Source organism: Heteronotia binoei, chromosome 1 (genome assembly GCF_032191835.1).
Source record: "Heteronotia binoei isolate CCM8104 ecotype False Entrance Well chromosome 1, APGP_CSIRO_Hbin_v1, whole genome shotgun sequence".
Taxonomy (NCBI): domain Eukaryota; kingdom Metazoa; phylum Chordata; class Lepidosauria; order Squamata; family Gekkonidae; genus Heteronotia; species Heteronotia binoei.
Window position 1 is genome coordinate 31,853,687 of NC_083223.1, and position 22,692 is coordinate 31,876,378.

The 22,692-nt window shown below is 42.2% G+C and overlaps 1 protein-coding gene across 4 annotated transcripts in view; it reads right to left on the reverse strand.

The window, feature by feature from the left end:
* Positions 1-22,692, reverse strand: part of ZC3H13 (zinc finger CCCH-type containing 13) — an 81,599-nt gene that overhangs the window by 11,698 nt on the left and 47,209 nt on the right. For all 4 annotated transcript variants that reach the window (XM_060233052.1, XM_060233060.1, XM_060233044.1 and 1 more), the window contains 9 exons: positions 16,646-16,956; positions 15,264-15,722; positions 14,062-14,244; positions 10,643-11,087; positions 8,879-8,982; positions 7,092-8,102; positions 4,170-4,670; positions 3,646-3,795; positions 496-696 (listed from right to left, as the gene is read on the reverse strand). In XM_060233052.1, coding sequence (XP_060089035.1) covers positions 496-696; positions 3,646-3,795; positions 4,170-4,670; positions 7,092-8,102; positions 8,879-8,982; positions 10,643-11,087; positions 14,062-14,244; positions 15,264-15,722; positions 16,646-16,956 — 3,365 coding nt within the window. The remainder of the gene's footprint in view (positions 1-495; positions 697-3,645; positions 3,796-4,169; positions 4,671-7,091; positions 8,103-8,878; positions 8,983-10,642; positions 11,088-14,061; positions 14,245-15,263; positions 15,723-16,645; positions 16,957-22,692) is intronic.

Sequence of the window (22,692 nt, forward strand, 5' to 3'; positions counted from 1 at the left end):
GAGTAATGTATGGGATAGGTATAGAGTGTTTTTCTTTTTATGTTATTAGTATTGGATATTATTACCATATGTTACTAAATAAAATTGTTTTAACAATGAAACTTACACAAGAGAAGATGAAAGAGTCAAAACTGGGGATACTACGGTATTATAGAGAGAACAAATTATATCCTAAACTCTTGACCCTGAGAACTCACTGACCAGAGATTCCCAGTATGGGTGAAATATGTCTTTGAGAGCAGAGGAGTCCAGGAGTTCATACATTTGCAAAACACAAGTCCTCTTGACACACACACACACACCATCATATCAGTGGGCATGTCATTCATCTGATATAGCTGTTCCATTGTGATCTGTGCTCTAATATGAAATAAAGGTTAAAATTGTTTCCTGGCTCATTCCCAGAGGTTTCCTTTTTGTGTGTGTGGCTAATCAGGTGAGCCAATTAGTTATCCAGATAAGCAGTATTTCCAAAGCAAGAAATCAAATAATTACCTTTTGGTTTCTCCAGTGCTCTCTGGCAGGTCTCCTTTATTTTGGTGAATAGCTGAGGGCCAGCCAGTTGTTTGGAAATGCCAACTCTCAACATAACAGCACCAGGAGTAAATTTTCGAAGGGCAGCTCCAGGCTCCCGCAGCTCTTTTGGCTGCTTTGGCATAAGACTAGACCAATCTACATCTATGACATCCACTGGATCTGCAAACAAGTGAAGAGCAGAGAAGCACCACTCTGTTTAATGGGGCAAAATCAGGTAGAGCAACATTTATACATTAGGTCTTAAAACAGAGATTAAAAAAACAGATAAGAGGATGGAAATCTGGAATGTATTTCTACAACAACAACCTTTAATGGCATACGACAGCATCACAGCCAGGTAAGGAAAAAGCAGTAATAAAACATTGACACTTATTAATACAGTATCTCCTCTTGGCGGCCAGATACAAAAATGTGGCCACCATTTCCATAGTCACTACGTAACAGTTAGAGAGTAGAAAAAGTGTCTTCCTATCAGGTTGATTTTTTTGGTCTGTCAGTAACGGCTCCAAAAACAAGGCTTGGAGATCACAATAATAGGTACAATGCAAAAAAATATGATCCAGGCTTTCTATTTCATTAGCATCACAAGTGTCTATCAGCGTATGAGATTTTACAAAACTTTCCAAACAATACAGCTGAAGGTAGCACATTAAAATGGGCTAGCATAAAGGCTCTTCAATAATGTGGAACGGTCAAACAGAGGAAATATTCTGCTATTTCTTTATTTCTATATAAATTAGGAGATGGCTACTAGCTGTTCTCTAGTCTAGCACAAACGGAAGGAGGAAAAGCATCATTGTAGCCTTCTCACTCTTGAGAAGTGAAACAGCAAATGGTCTTTATTCATCTTGGCCCTGGTGATTACCAGGTTGACAGAGGCTACACATGCCTGCAACTTCAACGAAGCACAGCTGTTCTCTGTGATTTACACACCCGAGGAAGATCCCCCTTAAATATGGACACCCCCAACTGATTAGACAGTTTGTTTTTAGGCCTGGACTGGCCCTGAGGAAGAAATCCATTTAGATTTCACTGCAGCAATGAATTTACTTTCTCAGTGCACACTAAAAAAAAGTCTAAGTAACTTCAAAGTTAGCTCTATATAAAGCGAATGGTTTGTCCTTCAAATGTGAATCAAATGTTTCACCTAATTTCATCTGTTTTCATTTCTGGGTCAACAATTTTATTGTATTTAGTTATGTGATTTACCATCTGCCTTTCTCACAGGACAAAGTGATTATACATAGTTTTAAACCCCCATTTACTTAAACTGGCTAAGGTTTCAACAGTTTGTTTTTGAGATACCGCCCCTTAAGATTCTGGTATCGGAATCAAAATATATGTATTTATAGCTTGCCTTTCTCACTGGGAATCTAGGCAGGTTCTTTAATTCTATGTATCAGTTTTGAATAATATTATATTGTCCTCAAAATTTAAATACAAATGCTTCTGTTAATGCAATTATCTTTCTTGAGCACTGAGATACATGATATGCTTTATGACAGCCACCATCTCTCATTTGAAAATCAACCCAAATCCACCTGCTTTGTTTTTGTCTGTTTAAGCAAGGAAAAATATCAGTCTCTCTCTTTACTGAGATAATCAACAAGAACCCTGTTTGTGCTGTCATTCTACCTTTCCAACTGAAACCTGGGCTACATTCACCACTCTGCCTTGAAGAGAGGCCATGCCCGTTCTCAACTGACTTCCATGCTGTAATATCATGACAACTTGTGAATTCAGTGATGTTCCCTTATTGAACTGTTTAATTATTCTCCCATGATCCCTTGGGGCCGAAAAGACTGTACTGTAGTGTGGTTTCACTTCCTCTTCTTCAGAGGCCAGGAAAGGCCTTGCTTTTGTTCCAATAAAACTTTCAATTATTCTGGCATGGTGTGCTTGTGGAATTATTACACATGCTTTTTAAAAAAAGCCTCAGGAGAGGAAGTTTTAAAAGGTTCCTCATGTAGAAGCAAGGTTGCCAGGTCCCCTTACTTTGCTGGCAGGGGCTTTTGGGAGGGGGCATGGGGGGGACATCACATCTCCATATGATGCTTTAGACCACTTCTGGTAAAAACAGAAGTGGCCTGAAAAACAGGAAGTGCGATGTAGCCATTTGAGTAGTCCCTTTCATTAGGGGTAAGCAAAAGGGACCACTCAAATGGCTGTCAGACATTTCATGGCCAGTTTCCCTCTTCCCTGCCCTCACTTCTAATTGGAGGGAGGGAATGAAACTGATCACTGAAAAGGCTTGCAGCCGGTTTAAGCTGTTAACCTAAACTTAGAATCAAAGAGTTGGAAGGCACCTTCAGGGTCATCTAGTCCAACCCCCTGCACAATGCAGGAAACCCACAAATACCTACCCCAAAATTGCTGCAATTTTGCTGCAAGCCTTCTCATCGAACAAAGTCACTGAAGACTTGCAGCCATTTGAGTAGTCCCTTTTGCTTCCCCTAGGGGACCACTCAAATGGCTCCTTTGGGGACGGCACTTCTGAGTTTTCAGGCCACTTCCAGTTTTACCAGCAGTGGCCCAAAAAACATCATTTTGGGGTGGGATTTCCCCCCGCTGGCCAGCAGCAGGGAAGCCCTCCATGCTTGGACTGGGGACTGGGATCCCTTACTTAGAAGAGTAGTCTGAAACAAATCCATATCATCTAATGCTCTGATGTGATTTCAGTACTATCACTCTTCAAACAAATATAAACATTAAAAATCTGCCCCCTTAACCCCCCCCTGCAATATAAACTAAATAATGACTGGAGTCTAGGGGATTGAGTACACCACTGTTCTTACAGTATATGCTTTAGGAATGTGCCTTTCTTCAAGGATACATTGTGAATAACCTCACTCATGCAGCTATCCTGGAGCAGTAGTTTTATTCCCTGCTTTTTTCATAAGATTTGGGACATGTCTTAATGGGGCTGTGAGGCCAACATCAAACGCAGGTTTACATTTACAAAGTCCATTTTCATCCTATTCCTGAGCAGGGTGGTGTTTAACGCGATCTAGCAGCATCAAGAATGCTTGCTTAATTCATGTATTTATGCTGGGTGTCAGAGTTCACAGACTCTGTGATTTTCTTTTAGTGCACACAAACCAAGTTTACCTGGCATCTTCTCCTCATCCTGTTGATCCTCCCTCTTCTCAGCATCACCTGCCAAGATTTCATCCAGTTCATCATCACTGATTGGTTCATATTCACCAGCACCAGATACCATTGACTGCATATCATCTATTTTGGCTTCATCATCTCCGCCTATGGGGAAGGGGAGATAAAAATATAATCAACACCACTTCAAGTTCTACAGTACTAACAGAAACTAAATATAGATTTTTCCAGAGCAAAGAACCATGGGAGACTGAAATGTTTATGCAGGCAGATTGACAGGAAACTTTCCCCCTTCAATACATACTTATGCTATCATTTATCTGAACCTGTTGGATGCATTCTCTGTACAGTTCGTTACTTACATGAAGCAGACTCATGTGTCTTAGACAAATTTTTACCAAGCCCGTGGCTAAAAAAAAGAGGCACCTACACTGCTGTTGAATAAAGAGAAGCTGAAATACTTAGCTGTCTATCTTTTTTTCTGAAAGAAAGCAAAATTAAACGAACAGTGTTTTTCTAACCTTCTAAGTTTTCTCCTTTTTCAGCCTCAATCACATCTTCAAATCCTTGCAGAGATCCCAAGTCTTTATCCAGTCTTTCCTTTTCCAGGGAGGTAGAGTCCAGACAGATCCCTTCAAACTCAAGATGCTCTTTGACTGGTTTCATTTCACTGTGCTTGGATCCCTCGGTTTGAGAAGGAACATTGAGACCTCTCTCCCGTTCAGTACTCTCTGGCAACGGTCTCTCTTTTTCACGGTCCAGGTCCCTCCTTTTTTCCCGCTGCCGATCTCGCTCCCTTATTCTATCACGGTCTCGGCTTCTTAACCAGTCTTTATTTGCATCTCTGTCCCAATCTCTTTGCCTCCCATCCCGTCTTTCCCGGTCCCGTTCTCGATCGTGCTCATGCCTGTCTCTGTCTTGTCCTCTCTCCCTACTGTCAAAGGATCCAGATCTTGAGTGCCCTTGGCGATCCGATTCAGGTGAGCTTCGCCTTGAACTATGGCTTCGGGAATCTTGTCGATCTGAATAAAGTGTTAAGAGGGCACATGATCATGTAGCACATCAAATACACTTTTTAAAACTATCAGTGAAATCTTTAATTTTTTTTAAAAGTAGGAAAACAAGAATATGGCTTTCAAACAAATCTCATATTAGACTGAGAATTCTTCATCTGTAGCCTTGTTCACAAGTTACAGTGAACACGTGTACTATCTGTGTACAGTCCACATTGATTTTTTAACATGTGCATTGAATAATTCCCACGTTACATTTAACATATGTATAGGTAAGTATGCAATTGAAACTGCACATCTATCCAAGCACTCTTCCCTAACTTCATTTCTTAAGTGAACACATGCTGCCTCTTTCTTACAAACAGAAGTATGCAAGTACCTGTGAGATATACATTCATTATAATGTGAATAGGGCTAATGAGATGGAATTATGGATACAGATATTATACCATTTTGGTTTATGGGCAGTTAAAAGTGTCACCTCCTCCTATACAATGAGAAAAGACACTTCTCAGGATTGAGGAACCCTTGGGAATTATGTGAAATGTGACAGAGAGGGGTAGAAGTAAGAAAGAATCAGTAAACAGAAGGCCCGAGGACAAATGTGCTGAAAACATGAAGAGAAGAACCTGCTAGTGGGGACTTCAGTGGAATGGAACCCAAGAGAACTGCCCCTTAAAAAAGTAAGGGTCACACAGACCAGGTATGCGTAGGAATTTGCTTCTGGGTGAGGAGGTGCTCTGAGGGTCTGCTGGAGAATTAGCTGCATCTGCTGCTGGAAGATGGAAAATGCACCTGGCCCAAAATAGTATTTTTGAGGGATCCTCCTTATAACCAGCTAGTTTCTGGACTTTATTTTACTTCAAATTTACATCATCTTAGAAAGAGAACCTTTTTTTTTCTTTTCCGACCTCTCTTGCAAATTAGATTCATGTAATACAATAAAGATAAATAGTAAAACAAAGAAAATGCTCTTAAACAAAATAAGAAACCATTATAATCCATCACCAGGAATGCTCACAGAAGCAGTAAATTAGTTTAAAAGAGAGCACTATTTACAAAAATAACTGAAAGCCTCGGTGAACAATGTGTCTTCAGTTGACCCAAAAACTTAACAGGCTAAGTTTCATGCACTGCACATCTAGGGTGCGGCAACTGAGAAGGCACAGGTAAGGGATACATAGATTGGAGCAGTTGAAATAAATACATATTTCCTAGAAAACGGCATACTAAGGGTATTAATATTAACTTATTTACACCAACTATTCAACTGGAAACAACCATGGACATGTTCATTTCAATTCACATCATTTTTCATTCAGCATGGATTCATCAATTTCTAATGATAACAGCCTTCACCTATTTCAGTGATCAAAAGAGAATTGTATTGTTTCCAGAAAATTTTCCTTCTTTAGTCCCAAAGCCTCAGTATAGTGTTCTTCTGTTTCCCCTTCTCTCCATGGTTTCAGGGACTAGAAAAAAGCAACTAAAGAGAAGTTCCAGTGTCCCCCAAATGATTTGGACAAACTAAAGCAAAAGAACCTAAAAAGAGCCCTGATGGATTAGACCAGTTGTCCTGGATTCAGGTAGCTGGTCCAAGGTTGACTCAGCCTTCCATCCTTCCGAGGTCAGTAAAATGAGTACCCAGCTTGCTGGGGGAAAGTGTAGATGACTGGGGAAGGCAATGGCAAACCACCCCGTAAAAAGTCTGCCGTGAAAACGTTGTGAAAGCAACGCCACCCCAGAGTTGGAAATGACTGGTGCTTGCACAGGGGACCTTTCCTTTCCCATCTAATCCAGCATCCTGTCTCACAGAGTGGCCAAACAGTTCCTCTGGAGGGCCAACAACAGGGCATGGTAGCCGAGACCTTCCCTTAATGTTGCCTCCTGGCTCTGGGATTCCAGGCTTTAGTGCCTCTGAATGTAGAGCATCTCTTTGTTTGACAAAGGGGGGGGCATTAGAAGAGAAGCTGTAGGCTCTGAATTTGAGACTTGGAGATTGTGCACTGAGCCACCAATCAGTTTACCTATATCTCAGATTATAAAAGACTCCCTGTTCATTCCCATTCAGTGATTTTTACAGGTTCAGTGATATTTGTGTGTGTGTGTCTATGGAAGCATTTACTGAATGCAAGTGCTGATTTTAGCTTTCAGTTATGTTGACCTCTCTGCAGGAATCAAGCAGAATTTGACACTGATAGCCTCTCTGTTAGATTGGAGCAGTGCAAGCTTGTTTGGGCAGGGGAAAATTGGGCAGAGAAAAATCACTACACAGCTACTGTCAATAACTTCCAGCCTTTCAGTCTGATCAGCAGAGCTAGAGATAAGGAATGACAAAAAAATGACCAACAAGAAATCAGTGCATTCTATTCACATGGTCCTGCTCAACTGACTTAAGTGAATGAAATATTTCAGCACAACTGGCAATACCTGATGATGTGCTGCGGCTAGGAACCCCTCGTTTTAGCTGATCTATTCTTGACTTCCGTTCTCCAGCAATTTCTAGGCACCTTCTCTCCCTCTCTCTGTCACTGGAGTTGTTGTGCATGATTTTCTTCATTCCTGTCTGATCGTCTCCACTACGGTGAGCAGAATCATTGGAAGGCGATCGGAGTCTACTTGAGGCATGGCTTCGATTGCTACCAAGACTGCTGCTGCGTTTCTGTTCAACTGGTTTCAGGTGAGGCACTTCTTCAACCACATGAGAGGTCTCCACAGTTTCCACTCTTGCTCGATGGCTGTTTCTATGGGGCTCCTCAGAAACTCTTTCCAGAATAGTTTCTCCACGCTCTGGTACATCTTCATCTGACCAGTCACTAAATGTTGTGTCCTCTCTTTTGGGGGCAGCTTCTACTACAGCAGACTTCTCAGGCACCACTTCCACCAATTCCTCTTTTGTGGTTACAGGTGGTGTCCTTGGTCCTTTTTTCTTCTTCTGGTGTGCGCCATTGTCTTCATCAGAAGCCTCAGAATCTCCTTTTGATCTTTTGCGCTTCTTTTCAGCGTTTTTCTTTTTCTGTCCCTTCTTAGGAGAAAAAACTTGACTTTTCTCCACAACTGGCTCACTGACATAGCGATCTAACACAACATCATCCTCTTTCTTTTTCTTCATGGTCTTTTTCTGTACTTTAGATTTTTTCTTATCTTCGTGCAGGTGATCAACTGCCTCACGTTCTTCAGAAGGCCGAACCACTGTCTCTGGAACCCTGCTTCTTGAACTTTCATTGACTTCTCTTTGTTCTCTTTGCTCTCGCTGTTTGTCCCCTGAAGAAGTTCGCTCTTTGAAGTCAGTTTCTTCATAATGTCTAGAGCTGTCCTTCCTGTCTGGCTTTCGCTCACTCTCTTTCCATCGACTTTGCTTGTCTTCTGAAAGATGTGTAGGACTAAGCGAGCGGGATTCCTGAGGTCGCACAACCTGACTCAGTAGTCGGCGTTTTTCATCTATGGAAGATAAAAATACACACAATAGCATAACACTTCAACAACCCTCTTTCTGGCTATATCACTTAGGTCACAGAAAAGGGTGTTGCAAGCACACACACACCATTTGGGGGCCGGTATTTTAGAATTCTTCATCAGTTACTCTAAGGGAAGGGACAAATTGTACTTTGTACTCCCAAGTTAACACACAGCTAAAAAGTTTGGCACAGAGATTGCACACTGCAAAAAAGTCAACAATATGCACATCCTCATAGAATCATAGACTTGGAAGAGACCTCCAGGGTCATCTAGTCCAATGCCCATTTCCTTTGTCTTATAAATCCTTCCCCTCAAAAAAAAAAATGAGAAAATCAAATGTATTTTAAATGAGGGTTTTAAGCATTTTATATAAGGCTATTAAACATACAACAATTCCACTGTGAGAGGAAGAAAGAAGCTGAGGAAAGGAAACTGAAAGCTTCCGTGATTTTTCTTTTAATAAAATGGACGTCTATGCATTCTGTGTTTTGAAACCTTATTCACATTTTTGAGCACAGCAAAAGTACTTTCTACCATGGTATCCATGTGGCTTTGGAGAAGGGAAGAGGGCAAAACTTCAGAAATGGGACATACTAAAAGAGAGAGAAAATTTTCCCAAGAAATCAATACACTATGAGAAAAATAACCTTGTACAAAACACAGGAGAGATGGTTCTGTATTTCAAAAATGCCTGCTTTTCTATATAACCAGGCACAAATGTCTACTTCTAAACTACATGACAGCATGCTGCTACTTACTTTGATCATCTCCGCTGTTGTAGGCATCGCTATCAGGAGAATGCTCACGATGACGCTTGGGCGATTTACGAGGGCTGGGACTACTTTCATTCCTGTGACGTTTTCTATATTGGATTTAAAAAGGCAATAATTCCTTTGCACTTTAATTCTAAGCAATGTCACAGCAACCCTAACTGCAAAGAAGCATTTGTAGTGTACTGGTTGGAGTAGTGGACTAGGACTAAATCATGAAACCACCTTGGGTCAGTCACTACCTCTCAGTTTGACCAACATCATAGGGTCATTGTGAAGATAAAAGGGGGGAGGAGAGAACTATGCATGCTATCCTGAGCTTCCTGTAGAAAGCATGGGGGGAAGTAAGTAATAAACCATCAAATACATATAATAAATAAGATGGCTGTGCTCAGAGCCACCTAACTACATACAGCACGTCTGAATGAGCTCCAGGCTTCTACTGACTCAATCCACTGTCACTCAGCCCTCATTTCTACTTATCTGTGCATCTCCATCTTGGGCAAATTTGGAGACTGTCTGGAGTCATTTCAAGCTGGCAACAGGAACTATCAACAGAAAGAAGACCTCTTTAGCATCTCTTTTTAGAATTCGAATGTGAGAGTATCTCCAGTCTATGGATTATTGTTTCATTTTTCTATTTGTCAGCAATTAATTATCATATGTCAATGTGTATAATATAGCCAGGAGATCAAAAGATTGTCAGGTAGTCAGAAGTTCTAGCTCTTTTAGTGTTATGCACCACTAGATGGTGAACCAGACTTGTTTTTAAGGCAAGAGGCATTTCAGAGGTGATTTGCCATTGCCTCTGTGTCATGGCCCTGGTATTCCTTATGGGTTGCCCGTCCAAATACTAGTCGGGGTCTATTTAGCTTCTGAGATCTGACAAGATTGGGCTAGCCTGGGCTAGCCAGGTCCAGGCATTTGTTGACCAATTTTGAGGGATTCAGTTCCTGTAGCTTGAAATAGCTCCACTGATATCCCATCTACTCCTGGTAATTTGTTTCTCCCAATTGCTTTCAGTGCAGCTTTCACTTCACTCTCTAAAAATGCAGGGTTCTTCATCAAAAGTTTCTTCTTGAAAGAAATCCGTCATCCTTTCATCTCTTCTGCACAATTCTTCAGTGCAGTTTTAGAATGGAGATTTTACAAAACTCCCATCAAGGAGAGAACCTGTCCATGCGGCATTGAAGAGGTAGAATCTGTAGAACATGTACTGTTTTGTTGCCGTTTCTATCAGGAAGTCTGGTCTAATGTAATTTCCCCTCTGCTTAATAACTGCCTAGGTTGTTCTGATGTCGATATTTTAAGGAAGCTTTTGATGGGTGTGAACCCACAGGTCACTATTAGTTCTGCTAAATTTTTCTCAGCAGTCTGTAGAATTCGGCGTGGAATTTCATGTATAGATTCTAAATATCACAGATATCTAACTGGTGCAGATCTTAAATTCTTATGTATGGATTTTAAATGAAAAGTTTTAGAGATATTTCTGTTATTTTTAGACCAATTATATTCTTAAATGCTTTACTGAATAGCTTTTGACTTGTACTGGTCGTTGGCCAAATAAATTTATTGATATCGTTTTCATCTTTCATTATTTTGTCCTGATCAGGTAATCACTCCACTGCCTAGACTGCAAAATGACAATGAAAAACAAATGTGTGCTACTGAACAGAGCAGCAGAGATTAGAATTACAGCCCCAAATTATTCTGAATATCTATCTCATTCACTTTTTTAAAAAAAAGACTTACTTTGACTTCCTCTCTTCGCGACTGTCTCTTGTGCTTCTTTCTTCCCGGACATCTTCTCTCTTGTCTCTGCGTTCTTCTCTCCCTCTCTCTTTGTCATCCCAGTCTCTCTGACGTTCTCTTTCTTTCTCTCTTTCCCGTCCCCTTTCTCGTTCACGCTCTCGTTCTCTTTCCCGCTCTCTCTCCCTCTCTCTTTCTCGTTCTCGCTCTCTGTCATGCTCCCTTTCCCGTTCACGCTCTCTGTCCTTCTCCCTTTCTCTCTCTCTCTCTCTCTCCCGGGCACGATCACGTTCAGCTTCTCTCTCTCTTTCCCGTTCCCTCTCCCGGTCCCTGGTTCTTTCATCTCTTCTGTCTTCACCCCGATCTATCCTGCGTTCTTCGAGTCTTTCATCACGTTCAAGCTCATCGCTTCTTCCTTGGTGTCGTACTGGTGAGCTTGGTCTTTGATCTGTAACAGCAAACAAGTCTCATTTCCAGTGACTACATTAAGCAGATTGGCTAAGGCTATCTTTGCTAGAACTAAGAGGACTGACCTCTTGTCTGTCACGCCATACTTGCCCAAGAAAAGTCAATATACAAAAGACATGTCTAATGCAAAGAAGAGGTGAACACATCTCTACAAGGAAGACCACACCAAAGAGTGTGGATTCTAGTGTTTATATGTGGATCTAATATCTGAGATGCAAATGTGCCATAATAACACAAATTACCCGACCTAAAACAGAATTTTTTCACCTATAGTATGAGAATTTACAGCAAACTGTTTGATTGCTGGCTGCAGGAAAGCCCAGGTGTTGGCTTTTAATGTAGGATTACATCTCTCCAGAAAACAGCTCTGGTAAGCACCCACTTGGTAGAACATGTGCTTCATTTGATAAACCCCGAAACTTGGAAATATTTTTGGTCCAAAAGAGGCTGCACAAATAACCTGCTTCAAATTAGACAAGGATAGCAAGAGATGAAAGCAAAAGACAGTGAGGAGGAAGGGAAAGAATACTTCCAAAAAGAGCAGAAGAGAAGCAAAACCACTCATGAGGAACCTTTTCAACATTTAAATTAACGACCAACACAATTTGGGGGAAAGACATAATCATGTGCTTAGGAATTAATCTTCCCATAATCATTAGATATGGATTTAGAAAGAACCAGACATGTTGTCAAGGGGCCTTGCCATGAACATTGTTGGTCTCTGTATTTGCTGTAACTGTTCTGAGAATGTTTGGGGGAGTGAGGCTCTGCTGTACTTTACTTGCTTTGCTTTTGTCTGTAACGTATAAAGTAATCACCCTGCCCTGGTGGAGATGCTCATGTCTGGACTTCAAGGACATGCTATCATCTCCTCAGAGACTGTTGTGGCATCTGCTAACACGCAGTGGGGGGCTGGGTGAGAAACTGTTACCTTTGCTTTGTGTGGGCTTTTTGCTCTGAATTTTGGTGGGCTCATAACTGCTCAGGAGAGGGTATATAGATCTGGTCCCAATAGTAAAAACCAGATCTGACACAAAGAGTCACACTGCTGTGACGTGTCAATCAATAAAAGTAAACCTTTTTTGAACACCAGAAAGAGGCATGCTTATTGAGGACTGCTTAGGAGCTGACACATGTAACAGTCAGAATTACTGAACTGCTTTGAAAGAGCCAGTCAGCTAACCAATCAACTGAAGGCCTGTTATTTGCTATTTCACTGCCAGAGGAAGTGTACAAGAACAGACAGCTTCAAGAGGGGATTGGATAAACATATGGAGTACAGGTCCATCACCAGCAATTGGCCACAAGGTATAGATGGAACACCATGTACTGGGGCAGTGATGCTCTATATTCTTGGTCCTTGAGGAGCAACAGTGGGAGGGCTTCTATTGAGCTTACTTAGGAGCCTTTGATGAGGAACTGTATCAAAAGCTTTCTGGAAGTCAAAGTAAACAACATCTGTTGGGTCTCCCTTGTCCACATGTTTGTTTACCCCCTCAAAGAACTCTAACAGGTTAGTGAGACAAGATCTTCCCTTGCAGAACCCATGCTGAGACTTCCTCATTAGCTTTTATTCATCAGTGTGTGCATATCAATTCTCTCTTTAATAACAGTTTCCACCAACTTTCCCAGTATTGACATCAGACAGACTGGCCTGTAATTTCCCGGATCTCCTCTGGAACCCTTTTTAAAGATGGGGATGACATTAGCTACCTTCCAGTTCTCAGGAATGGAAGCAGATTTTAATGAAAGATTACAGTAGGAGTTCTTGCCCCACTGTTTGATCTCCTAATGGCACCAGGTTTTTGCCACTATGCGACAAAAGTGATGGCCTGGATAGGTCACTGGCTTCTCTCATGTTCTTATCATCATGATTAACTATTCCATGAAGCCAAGAATGCCCCTATGAAGTTGGTAGCGAACTTTTTTAAAAAGCATCATGAAAGTGAAAAGCAGTGGGCAGGAAGAGGGCTGCCCTACAGCATTGTGTGTTTATGTGTACACACAGAACAACACCACAGCTTCTACTGACCATCTGCTACAATGCAGGCATCTCCGACAGGCAGACGTGACCTGGTGCCTGCTTAACCCAGTTACTTTTACAAACTGTGATTCTTTCCCCCTAGTATTTGTTTTACTTCCATTTTAACTACTGATATGGTAGGCAGTTCAAGTACTCCAAGATAAAAGCCAAAGAGAAGAACTGTTGAGTGAATTATTCACACATACAAAAAGCTCACTTAACAGTTAAAAATTATAACTCATTGCAATTTTTGAATAAAGTTAACTGCATTTTTTCACAACAATTAACAAATCTCTTTGCAATCAGAATAAGTAGCAAAAATGTATTTTTGTTCTAATAAAGTTAAAGTTTTTAAGAAGTAATTCACCACCACCTTACCAAATTTAGTCTGACCAGTTAAATGGTCAACCCTACCATTTAAATCATGCATAAAAGTCACAAGAGAATGGATTTTTCCAGAGTTTCAATACAGAGGCACAGAGAATCTTTTGACAATCCAAAGATCAATGAGCAAGTACTTCTTTGTTTCAACTTCCCTTATTCAATACACAAAATAACCCTCCAGATCAGGAGAAATGATAGTTCAAAGACTATTCTCGCAGTTCCCAGATCAGGAGCAAGAATGTTTCAAGGACTATTTCACAGTTTTAATAAAACAGAACACTCAGCTTGCTGCTGTGACAGAATGATTAAAAATTCCACTTGCTTTTGATTAAAATCAGATTGGTCTTAACAAGAATTCTGCAGTTAAAATATTGAATAAAGGATTTAACAATCGTGGTGCCTTTACTGGCAACAGATTTTGCTCTTGTGCACAACAATTGGTACTACCCTTGTTACCTTCAATGAAACTGCCCTGTTCTTGGAAGACATGCATTAAAGAGGTGGTAGGTGCACATTCCTGAACCAGCAATTACCAAACAATGCATACCTCTCTCTCTGTTGTCACGCTTATCCCTTTCACCATGTCTTCTCTCAAAGGAAGAATCTCTTGCATGTTCTCGGTTTTCATAACGATCCCTGTCAGTATAACTGCTCCGCGATTCCCAGCTGTCGTGGTAGCTGCTACTAGTGGTGTGGCTATCCACCTGAGACCCCCTTGTTCCTCGACTGCCTAATGTAAACAGACATATAGAAAGCACATAAAATCTACTGTCACAATTTAACAGCAATTTTAATGAGAAAACCCAGCACAAACTGAAAAATAGCCCAGCACCATCTAAAGCTTTAACTGTTTTTAAAAAAGCTGAGTAGTGTTATTGTTCCAGTACTTATTTTGGTGGCTAGATACTGATAAATAATTTTAATAAACATGTCTGCAGTGTGAAACATTCATCATAACATGGATACATATGGCCAGGGCTTTTTTTGTAGAAGGAACTCCTTTGCATATTATGCCATACACCCCTGATGTAGCCAATCCTCCTGGAGCTTAAAGGGCTAGGGCCCTCAGTACAGGGCCTACTGTAAGCTCCAGGAGGATTGGCTTCATCAAGGGTGTGTGGCCTAATATGCAAAAGAGTTTCTGCTACAAAAAAAGCCCTGGATATGGTAAATGCTGTCTAAAAGAACCAGAACCTGATTAGGTCCAACGCCTAATCAGAAACGCACAACCCCTCACAGCCCCCCCCCCCGCCCCAATCAGCCACAAAATCTAGACCACGGCATACTAAAAAACAGAGATCTGCAACACCAAAACAAGTAAGTGTTTGCAGATTCATTAGTCTGCCTGATGATTAGTCTGACTGAAAATGATTGGTCTGGCTGAAAATGAACCACCCACAGGACAGTTCGGACAAGATACTAAACAACTTTCAAACTGCAACAAGAAAGGCAGCAAACAAGCAGATAGCAGACTTTTTTTTTGTCTTTATTACCCACCGGCTCCATACAAACATTTCATGCCTGTTTGGAACCTATGCTTAAATATGCATTAAACAGTATTCTGGACGTGCATGGTAGTTTAGTGGGGGAAAGGAGGATACGAAATTAAGGAATGAAGGTTCCAATACCACACATACCACATAAAGCAGCATTTAAGCACTGATATTAAGAAATTGAGGTTCTGATATTGAACTGACATAGCAGCATTTTAGCACAGAATCATGAAACGACAAATTTCATCTACTGTACCCTTGTCTGATAATTCAGGGCCTCTCCCTCTACTTCTGCCGGTACTTCTGGTTTCATTTCTGGTTTCACTTCTGGATTCTGTCCTTGTTTCAGTACGAGAACTCTCTTCTCTGCTATGGGTTCTTCCATAGCTACGTGTTTCTTCCTGATATTGCTCTTCCTTCTTATGGGTCTCTCGACACTCTCTGTCTCTGTAGTCATGTGTATCTCGTGTGGAACGCAGGTCTCTCTGGTCACGGCTTTCTTTATTATCTCTGCTACAGTCCCGCGTGTCCCGTGAGTCCCGAGCATCTCGGGATTCTCTTAGGTCTCTACGGTCTCTATTCTCTCTGGTTTCCCTTCGGTCCCGCCCATCACGAGATTCTCTATCATCTCTATGGTCTCTGGGAGTGCTCTGTTCTTGGTCATAGTCTCGATCATCTCGGTTGTCTCTCTCTCTTCCCCTTTTCCCTCTTGTGTCTGAAAATGAATTTAATGCACCTTCAGTTACATATTCAACTCTGTTATGAATCATCTGTAGTACAATGAAAACTATGAATAACAGACTACAGGGGAAAAAGCAAATTAAAACTTTAAAAGTGGAGTCTGGTATCTATAATTTACATGTATGCTGATATTTGTTAGACATTTCTGTCTTGACTCTTCCCACTCGTTTTGGGAAGAGGAGCCAGTTTGGTGTAGTGGTTAAGTGTGCGGACTCTTATCTGGGAGAACTGGGTTTGATTCCCCACTCCTCCACTTGCTCCTGCTGGAATGGCCCTGGGTCAGCCATAGCTCTGGCAGAGGTTGTCCTTGAAAGGGCAGCTGCTGTAAGAGCCCTCTCCAGCCCCACCCACCTCACAGGGTGTCTGCTGTGGATGAGGAAGGTAAAGGAAATTGTGAGCCACTCTGAGACTCTTTGGAGTGGAGGGCGGGATATAAATCCAATATCATCATCATCTTCTTCTTAAAAAAACAACAACTATAAAGGCAGACTGAAGAAGAACTGCAGATTTATACCCCGCGCTTCTCTCTGAATCAGAGACTCAGAGCGGATTAAAATCTATATCTTCCCCCCCCCCCCAAAACAGACATCCTGTGAGGTGGGTAGGGCTGAGAGGGCTCTCACAGCAGCTGCCCTTTCAAGGACAACCTCTGCCAGAGCTATGGCTGACACAAGGCCATTCCAGCAGGTGCAAGTGGAGGAGTGGGGAATCAAACCCGGTTCTCCCAGATAAGAGTCCATGCACTTAACCACTACACCAAACTGGCCCTCCTCTGCCAGCAAGTTCAGGTTTGAGTTTAAAGTCTTGCGGGAGAAAGAGCAGCTGACTCACTAGTAACTTTAAAAACTATGTTATTGTCTGCACATATAGATATGCTCTGAAATGAGTTTATTATACCATCCCTCCTTTCATGGCGTCGATCATGTGACTGTGAAATCCGTTCACGATCATGCCGACTTCTCTCTCTGCCAGGCGAACGATGTCTTGAAGAGGTCTGTTTTTGCTGAGGGGAAGGTGAAGTGCGGTGGGGATAAGGAGAGGAAGACCGTCCCACAGGTGGGGAAGCTGTCCTATTGTAAGAAGGGGAAGGAGATCTTTTGTGACGTGGGGAAGGGGAGTGCCTCTGAACAGAAGATCCCGACTGAGACGAGGAAGAGTGATGCCTTGAAGAGATGGGAGAATGACGCTGAGTTGGGGGTGAAGAAGACCTGCAGAAGCAGAAATTCAAATTTCATCATATGAACTGTTCTGAGTTTTACACAGACCATTTCATCTGATAATAAAATCAGGGGTTGATCCTGAGGTGAATTTCCACAATTACTATTACAAACTGAAAAGTACACCTTTGTTATATTCCTAGAGTTAATTCTTGAAGTATATTGCTTGCTAAGGTTTTCATCCGTTTCTTTTTCCTTGTTCCTTTCCCCCTTCCCTTTGCCTATTCCTTCTCCTGCTTGCTCTTCTTCAAGTCTGACCATCTGGGAGATAGCTCTCATCCTTGGGAGAACTCAGTTACAACGTGAAATGCATTCCTATGTGCATTGCTCATGATCTGGAAACACTCACATGTTAACTCCTCTCACATGTGCCATCTGGCCATGGCTTTCTGATAACACCTTCCCTCTTTGAACTATGTAGAGTTTTGATTAGCTTAAAGAATGATTTGTTTTATTACTTTAACTAGAATGCTGGGTATGGGGCGGGGGTGAGAGAGAGAGCGTGGGGCTATTTTAGAACAGCTTGCTTGGCATTCGTTTTTCCTGGCAATGCCCCAGCAGGGGAGAGAATACTTGTAACAAATTACTAATAAAGCTTCATCTATCTTTGTGAAAGAAAAGTGTTACTAGCAAATCTTACAGCTGTTTCTTAGGCTCCCCTGTCCTGCTGCAATTCCATTTGGGAGGACATTCTGAACTGCAGGAGGGGAAGGAAAAGCAAGGAAGTAATGTTCCATAAACGGAATTCCCTCCTGTCCTCAGGAATTACTGTTGGATCCAAGCTGTTATGTCATAACTGTCTGCCTAATATCTGCAGCAACCAAAATAATAATGTTGTAGCATCAGAAAGTTTGTTACGGCAGTTCTCTGACAATCATTTCACATGTTAGGTAATGTCACTGTGATCTAAATACAAAACAAGTATGCATTCTTATATAGTGTTCAGCTTCCATAATATACTTTCATCCTGGATACTATGATCCAGGATGGAGGGCAGAATCCCTCTCCTTCCCATCAAACCTCAGAGGGCATCCTGAGAAGCAAGAAAGACACATTCTGTAGCCTGCTTTCCACTCTTAATAAAATGGATTCAACCAAGAAAGCTATAAAACTTGGGGCCCTGTCCCATACTGAGCCCTTCCTGGTGCATGTGGGCAGATCACTCCCTCAATCATTCTCCCCAAGGGTGAACATAAGAACATAAGAGAAGCCATGTTGGATCAGGCCAATGGCACCTCCAGTCCAATACTCTGTGTCATACAGTGGCCAAAATGCTTATTAGCCAAAAACTCCATCCGCTGACTTTAAGAGAAATGTTCTCCCTTATTAAAAAAGCTACTGAAAGAAACATTACAATGTCATTGTTAACTTTTGTAATGAGCCATTTAAAAGAAAACACATCCTTTGAATGTCAGACATTTAATCTAAATTTTTTATCTAAGAGATGATATATTTCTATCTCAGTTTATTGTACAGAGAGCAGTATAACATTACATGAAATAATTACCTAATTTGTATCTTATTTACATAGCTGATTAATAAAAACAAGTTGCTTACCTGTAACTGATGATCTTCAAGTGGTCATCTGTGCATTCACACCCATAGGAAAAAGGCGCCTGGGCCAACTCCAATTGGTAATATTGCAAGCTCAGCAGAAAAGAATTTTCACGCCCATCCCCTGTGCCATGCGCAGGAATTCCTATTCACACATGCTGGAAAACTAGGCTAAAGCCAATAAAATGAATTTTAACAGGGATAAATGTAAAGTTCTGCATTTAGGTAGGAAAAATCCCATGCATGGTTATAGGATGGGGGAGCCTTAGCTTGGCAGTAGTCTGTGTAAAAAGGGTTTAGGGGTCTTAGTGGACATATACTCAGTAGTGTGATGCAGTGGCTAAAAAGGCAAATGCAATTTTAGGCTGTATAAACAGAAGTATAGTGTTCAGAGCACGCAAAGTGACGGTATCACTTTACTCTGCTCTGGTAAGACGTCACCTGGAGTATTGTGTTCAGTTTGGGGCACCACATTTTAAGAAGGATATAGACAAGCTGGAATGGGTCCAAAGGGGCGTGACGAAGATGGTGAGAAGTCTGGAGACCAAGTCCTATGAAGAAAGGTTGAAGGAGCTGGGTATGTTCAGCCTGGAGAGGAGGCAGCTGAGAGATTACATGGTCACCATCTTCAAGTACAAGAAGGGCTGTTATATTGAGGATGATGTAGAATTGTTTTCTGCTGCCCCAGAAGGTAGCACCAGAACTAATGGGTTGAAATTAAATCAGAAGAGTTTCCAGCTCAACATTAGGAAGAACTTCCTGACAGAGCAGTTCCTCAGTGAACAGGCTTCCTTGGAAGACGATGGGCTCTCCTTCCCTGGAGGTTTTTAAACAGCTAGATGGCAATCTGACAGTAATGATGATCCTGTGAATTTCCTGCATTGCTTGACTAGATTACCTGGATGTCCCTTCCAACTCTATGATTCTATGCTCACAAAGGTGGGGCATGGACATCAAGCCACTTCCTTCTGACCACTGTGCAGCCCCTGTATTTCATGATGAGAGGGCCTGCAGCAGAGAAGGCTGGGTGGGTGGTGCGAATGCACAGATGACCACTAAAAGATCATAAGTTACAGGTAAGCAAACTGTTTATCTTTGCTGTGGTCTCTGTGCATCACACCCATGGGAAAGTAGAAAGCTCTGGCCTACCTGGAGAAGGGTGCTGGCAGCTACTTGTTGCAGGAAGATAGATCATCCCACCATTGCTATTCATTGTGCATAGACATCTAGTGCTTGACGCATGTGGTGAGTGTGGCCACTTTACAGATGTCTTCTAGAGGGATTCCTTTAAGAAAAGTGGTGGACATAACCAATGTCCTCATAGCGTGCGCTCTGATGGGTCCCAGTAGAGGATATTTGGCTAGGAGGTAACACAGTTTAATCATCTGATGATCTATTGTTTAATCATTTGATGACAGTTGTTGTGCAGGCATCTTATGACTCATCTTGTGTCCAGTATAGGAAATGAAGAGCTGAGCATCCTTACGGACGCTCTTTGTTCTACCGAGGTAAAATAGTATTGCCTTCTTGATGTCCAAAGAATTGAAGTGTCTCTCTATGTCATTTTCAGGATCTGGGAAGGAATCCAGCAGTGTGATGTCAGCATGGAACTGGAATCCCAACATCACCTTAGGTAAAAAGCTGAAATTCGGTACCAATGAGACCCATTCCTTGTGGATTCGTAAATATGAGAGTCATGTAAAAGTGCTATGTGTCAGACAATGGAATGTCAAATTAACCAGACTCCATTTGTTCCAATGTTAAGGCTTTATTTGATAGTTCATAGTTTCTGAGCGCAGCAAGATTGGAACTGATACTTTTCCCTAGGTGCATAGATACTTTAAACACTTGTATGTCAGAACTTGTATCTGTTATGTATACTGAGCTTGGTAATGTTAGCCTAACTGACTCCATATTGTAACTGCCTACTAATCCCACGTCCTTGTAGCTAGGCCTACTAACTAAATGCTTTGCATTTCAAACAAACTGTAACCACTGAAGGGTGACAGATAGCCTCTGGAAAACATCTGCAGGTGTCCTTTGAAGCTAGCCTGCCAGGGCATCACAGCAGGGCTCCTTCCTCCTCCATGGAGATAAGGGACCCTGGAAACAGACAACTGTTTCCCGGAGTGTGAGAAATGGTTTTATTGTTTCTGTTACAACTGCATAAAGAATGTATCAATCGCTGAGCCCGTTATCAGAGTCAACTTGTGCTTTCCCTAAACACAGTTCTCAATAAATGTCTTACACTTTTGCAACAAAGTAATGAGTTTCGTTTGAAGTTCTTCAAGTTCTGACATTGTACATCAAAGGCTTCAAAGCAAATTTACATTCCCACTATGAAGTGATACATTTCACACGGTTGCTTTCTCATATCTCTTTGTGGTTCCCATTCTCACAGGGATGGCCAAGCTGGCATTCCCGGAGGCACCTTATCTTCAAAGGGATGTTGCCTTTGTAAGTATCAGGGACAGGAATTCACACCAGTGTTAGTAGCAACTATGCTTCTACTTTGATATGCAAGGTTTATCCTTGAGGTTAATAACATAGGTTAGAAAATTGAGTCAGTTAAGCTAAGCAGTTCATCACAGTTTAAACCAAACATCATATTATATCATGGTAACTTTCCAGTGTCTGACATAGTGCCCCCCCTAAGCTCTTGCTCGGAGTTTGTCTGGGTGCAGTAGGTAAAACTTCTTGAGAAGAAAGGGGGCCCGCAGGTCTGATGACTTGACCCATTCATCGCAGCTTGGGGGGAAGTATTTGCAGCGGACTAGATAGTACAGTATCCCCCTTTTTATTCTAGAGTCCAGCACCTCCTGCATCTCATGGTGACTCTGACCCTTCGCTTGAATAGGTGTGGGCTCTGGAGGGCGGGGGTGCCATGACGTAATTCCAGGGTCTTTCCGAAGCAGACTGCAATGGAAAACAGGGTGAATTTTACTAAACATTTTAGGAAGTTCCAACTCTACAGTTACTTTGTTTATCACCCGTTTTATTTTGAACAGTCCCAGAAATTCGTATGCCAATTTTCTACACGTTTGTGGCAAAGACAGGTTTTTAGTAGACAGGAACACGCTCTCCCCCATTTTGAAGTCCCACTCCAGGGAGTGTTTTTTGTCAAAATCTCCTTTAACGATTCCTTCTGGCCTCCCCTCTCCCTCCTTTTCAGTCTCTTTGATTAGCCGGCTGCCCCCCCAAGGCTCCGACTGCCCCGATTTTTCCCGGAACTGGTGGTCACTCCCCCAGTGACTGTGGAGGGAGGAATGATAGAGTCTATGATCTCCTCTCTTTGGCTCTCAAGTTACGGTAAGCGAGAGAGGGCATCTGCCAAGAAATTCTTTGAGCCGGGAATGTGCCAGAGGACAAAGTCAAATTTCACAAAAAATCTGGCCCACCGAATTTGTTTAGCTGTTAATTTCCTCCGTCCCGTGAGTGCTTCTAGGTTTCTGTGGTCAGTCCATATTTCAAATGGTACTCTCGCCCCTTCTAACCAGGACCTCCAAGTCTTTAAGGCGTATGTTACTGCGAATGCCTCTTTATCCCAGACTGACCAGTTGTACTGCTCATGTGAGAACTTTCGGGAAATATACGCGCAAGGTCTCAATCTCCCCTCATCGTCGCTCTGCATCAATATGGCTCCGACAGCTACATAGGAAGCGTCACACTGGACCATGAAGGGCTTTAGTTCATCAGGGTGGGCGAGCACTGGTTTGCTAGTGAACAGTCTCTTGAGTTCAGTCTCTTAATTGCCAAGCGAACGCCGCTTGGCACTTAGGCGTCCACGGCAGCCAGGCCCCGGGCTTCTGGGCTTCCGGCCCCTTCCCTATAGTCTTTAGCAAGTCTGTTAGGGGCAACATTACTTGGGTGAACCCCTGAATGAACCCCCTATGGAAATTAGCGAACCTGAGGAAAAATTGGAGCTGTCTACGTGTTCTCAGAGCTTTCCAGTCTAGCACTGCTTGTATTTTGGCTGGGTCCATCGCCAATCCCTTCCCGGACACCCGGAACCCTAGGTAGTCTAATTCCGTTTGGTGGAATTCATTTGGACAGTTTCGCATAGTTTGTGCTGATACCGGGTAGAGAGCACTTTTCTGACTAGTGGCACGTGGGAGGCTAGATCTTTCGAGTAGATAATGATGTCATCCAGGTACACCACCACCCCCTTGTACA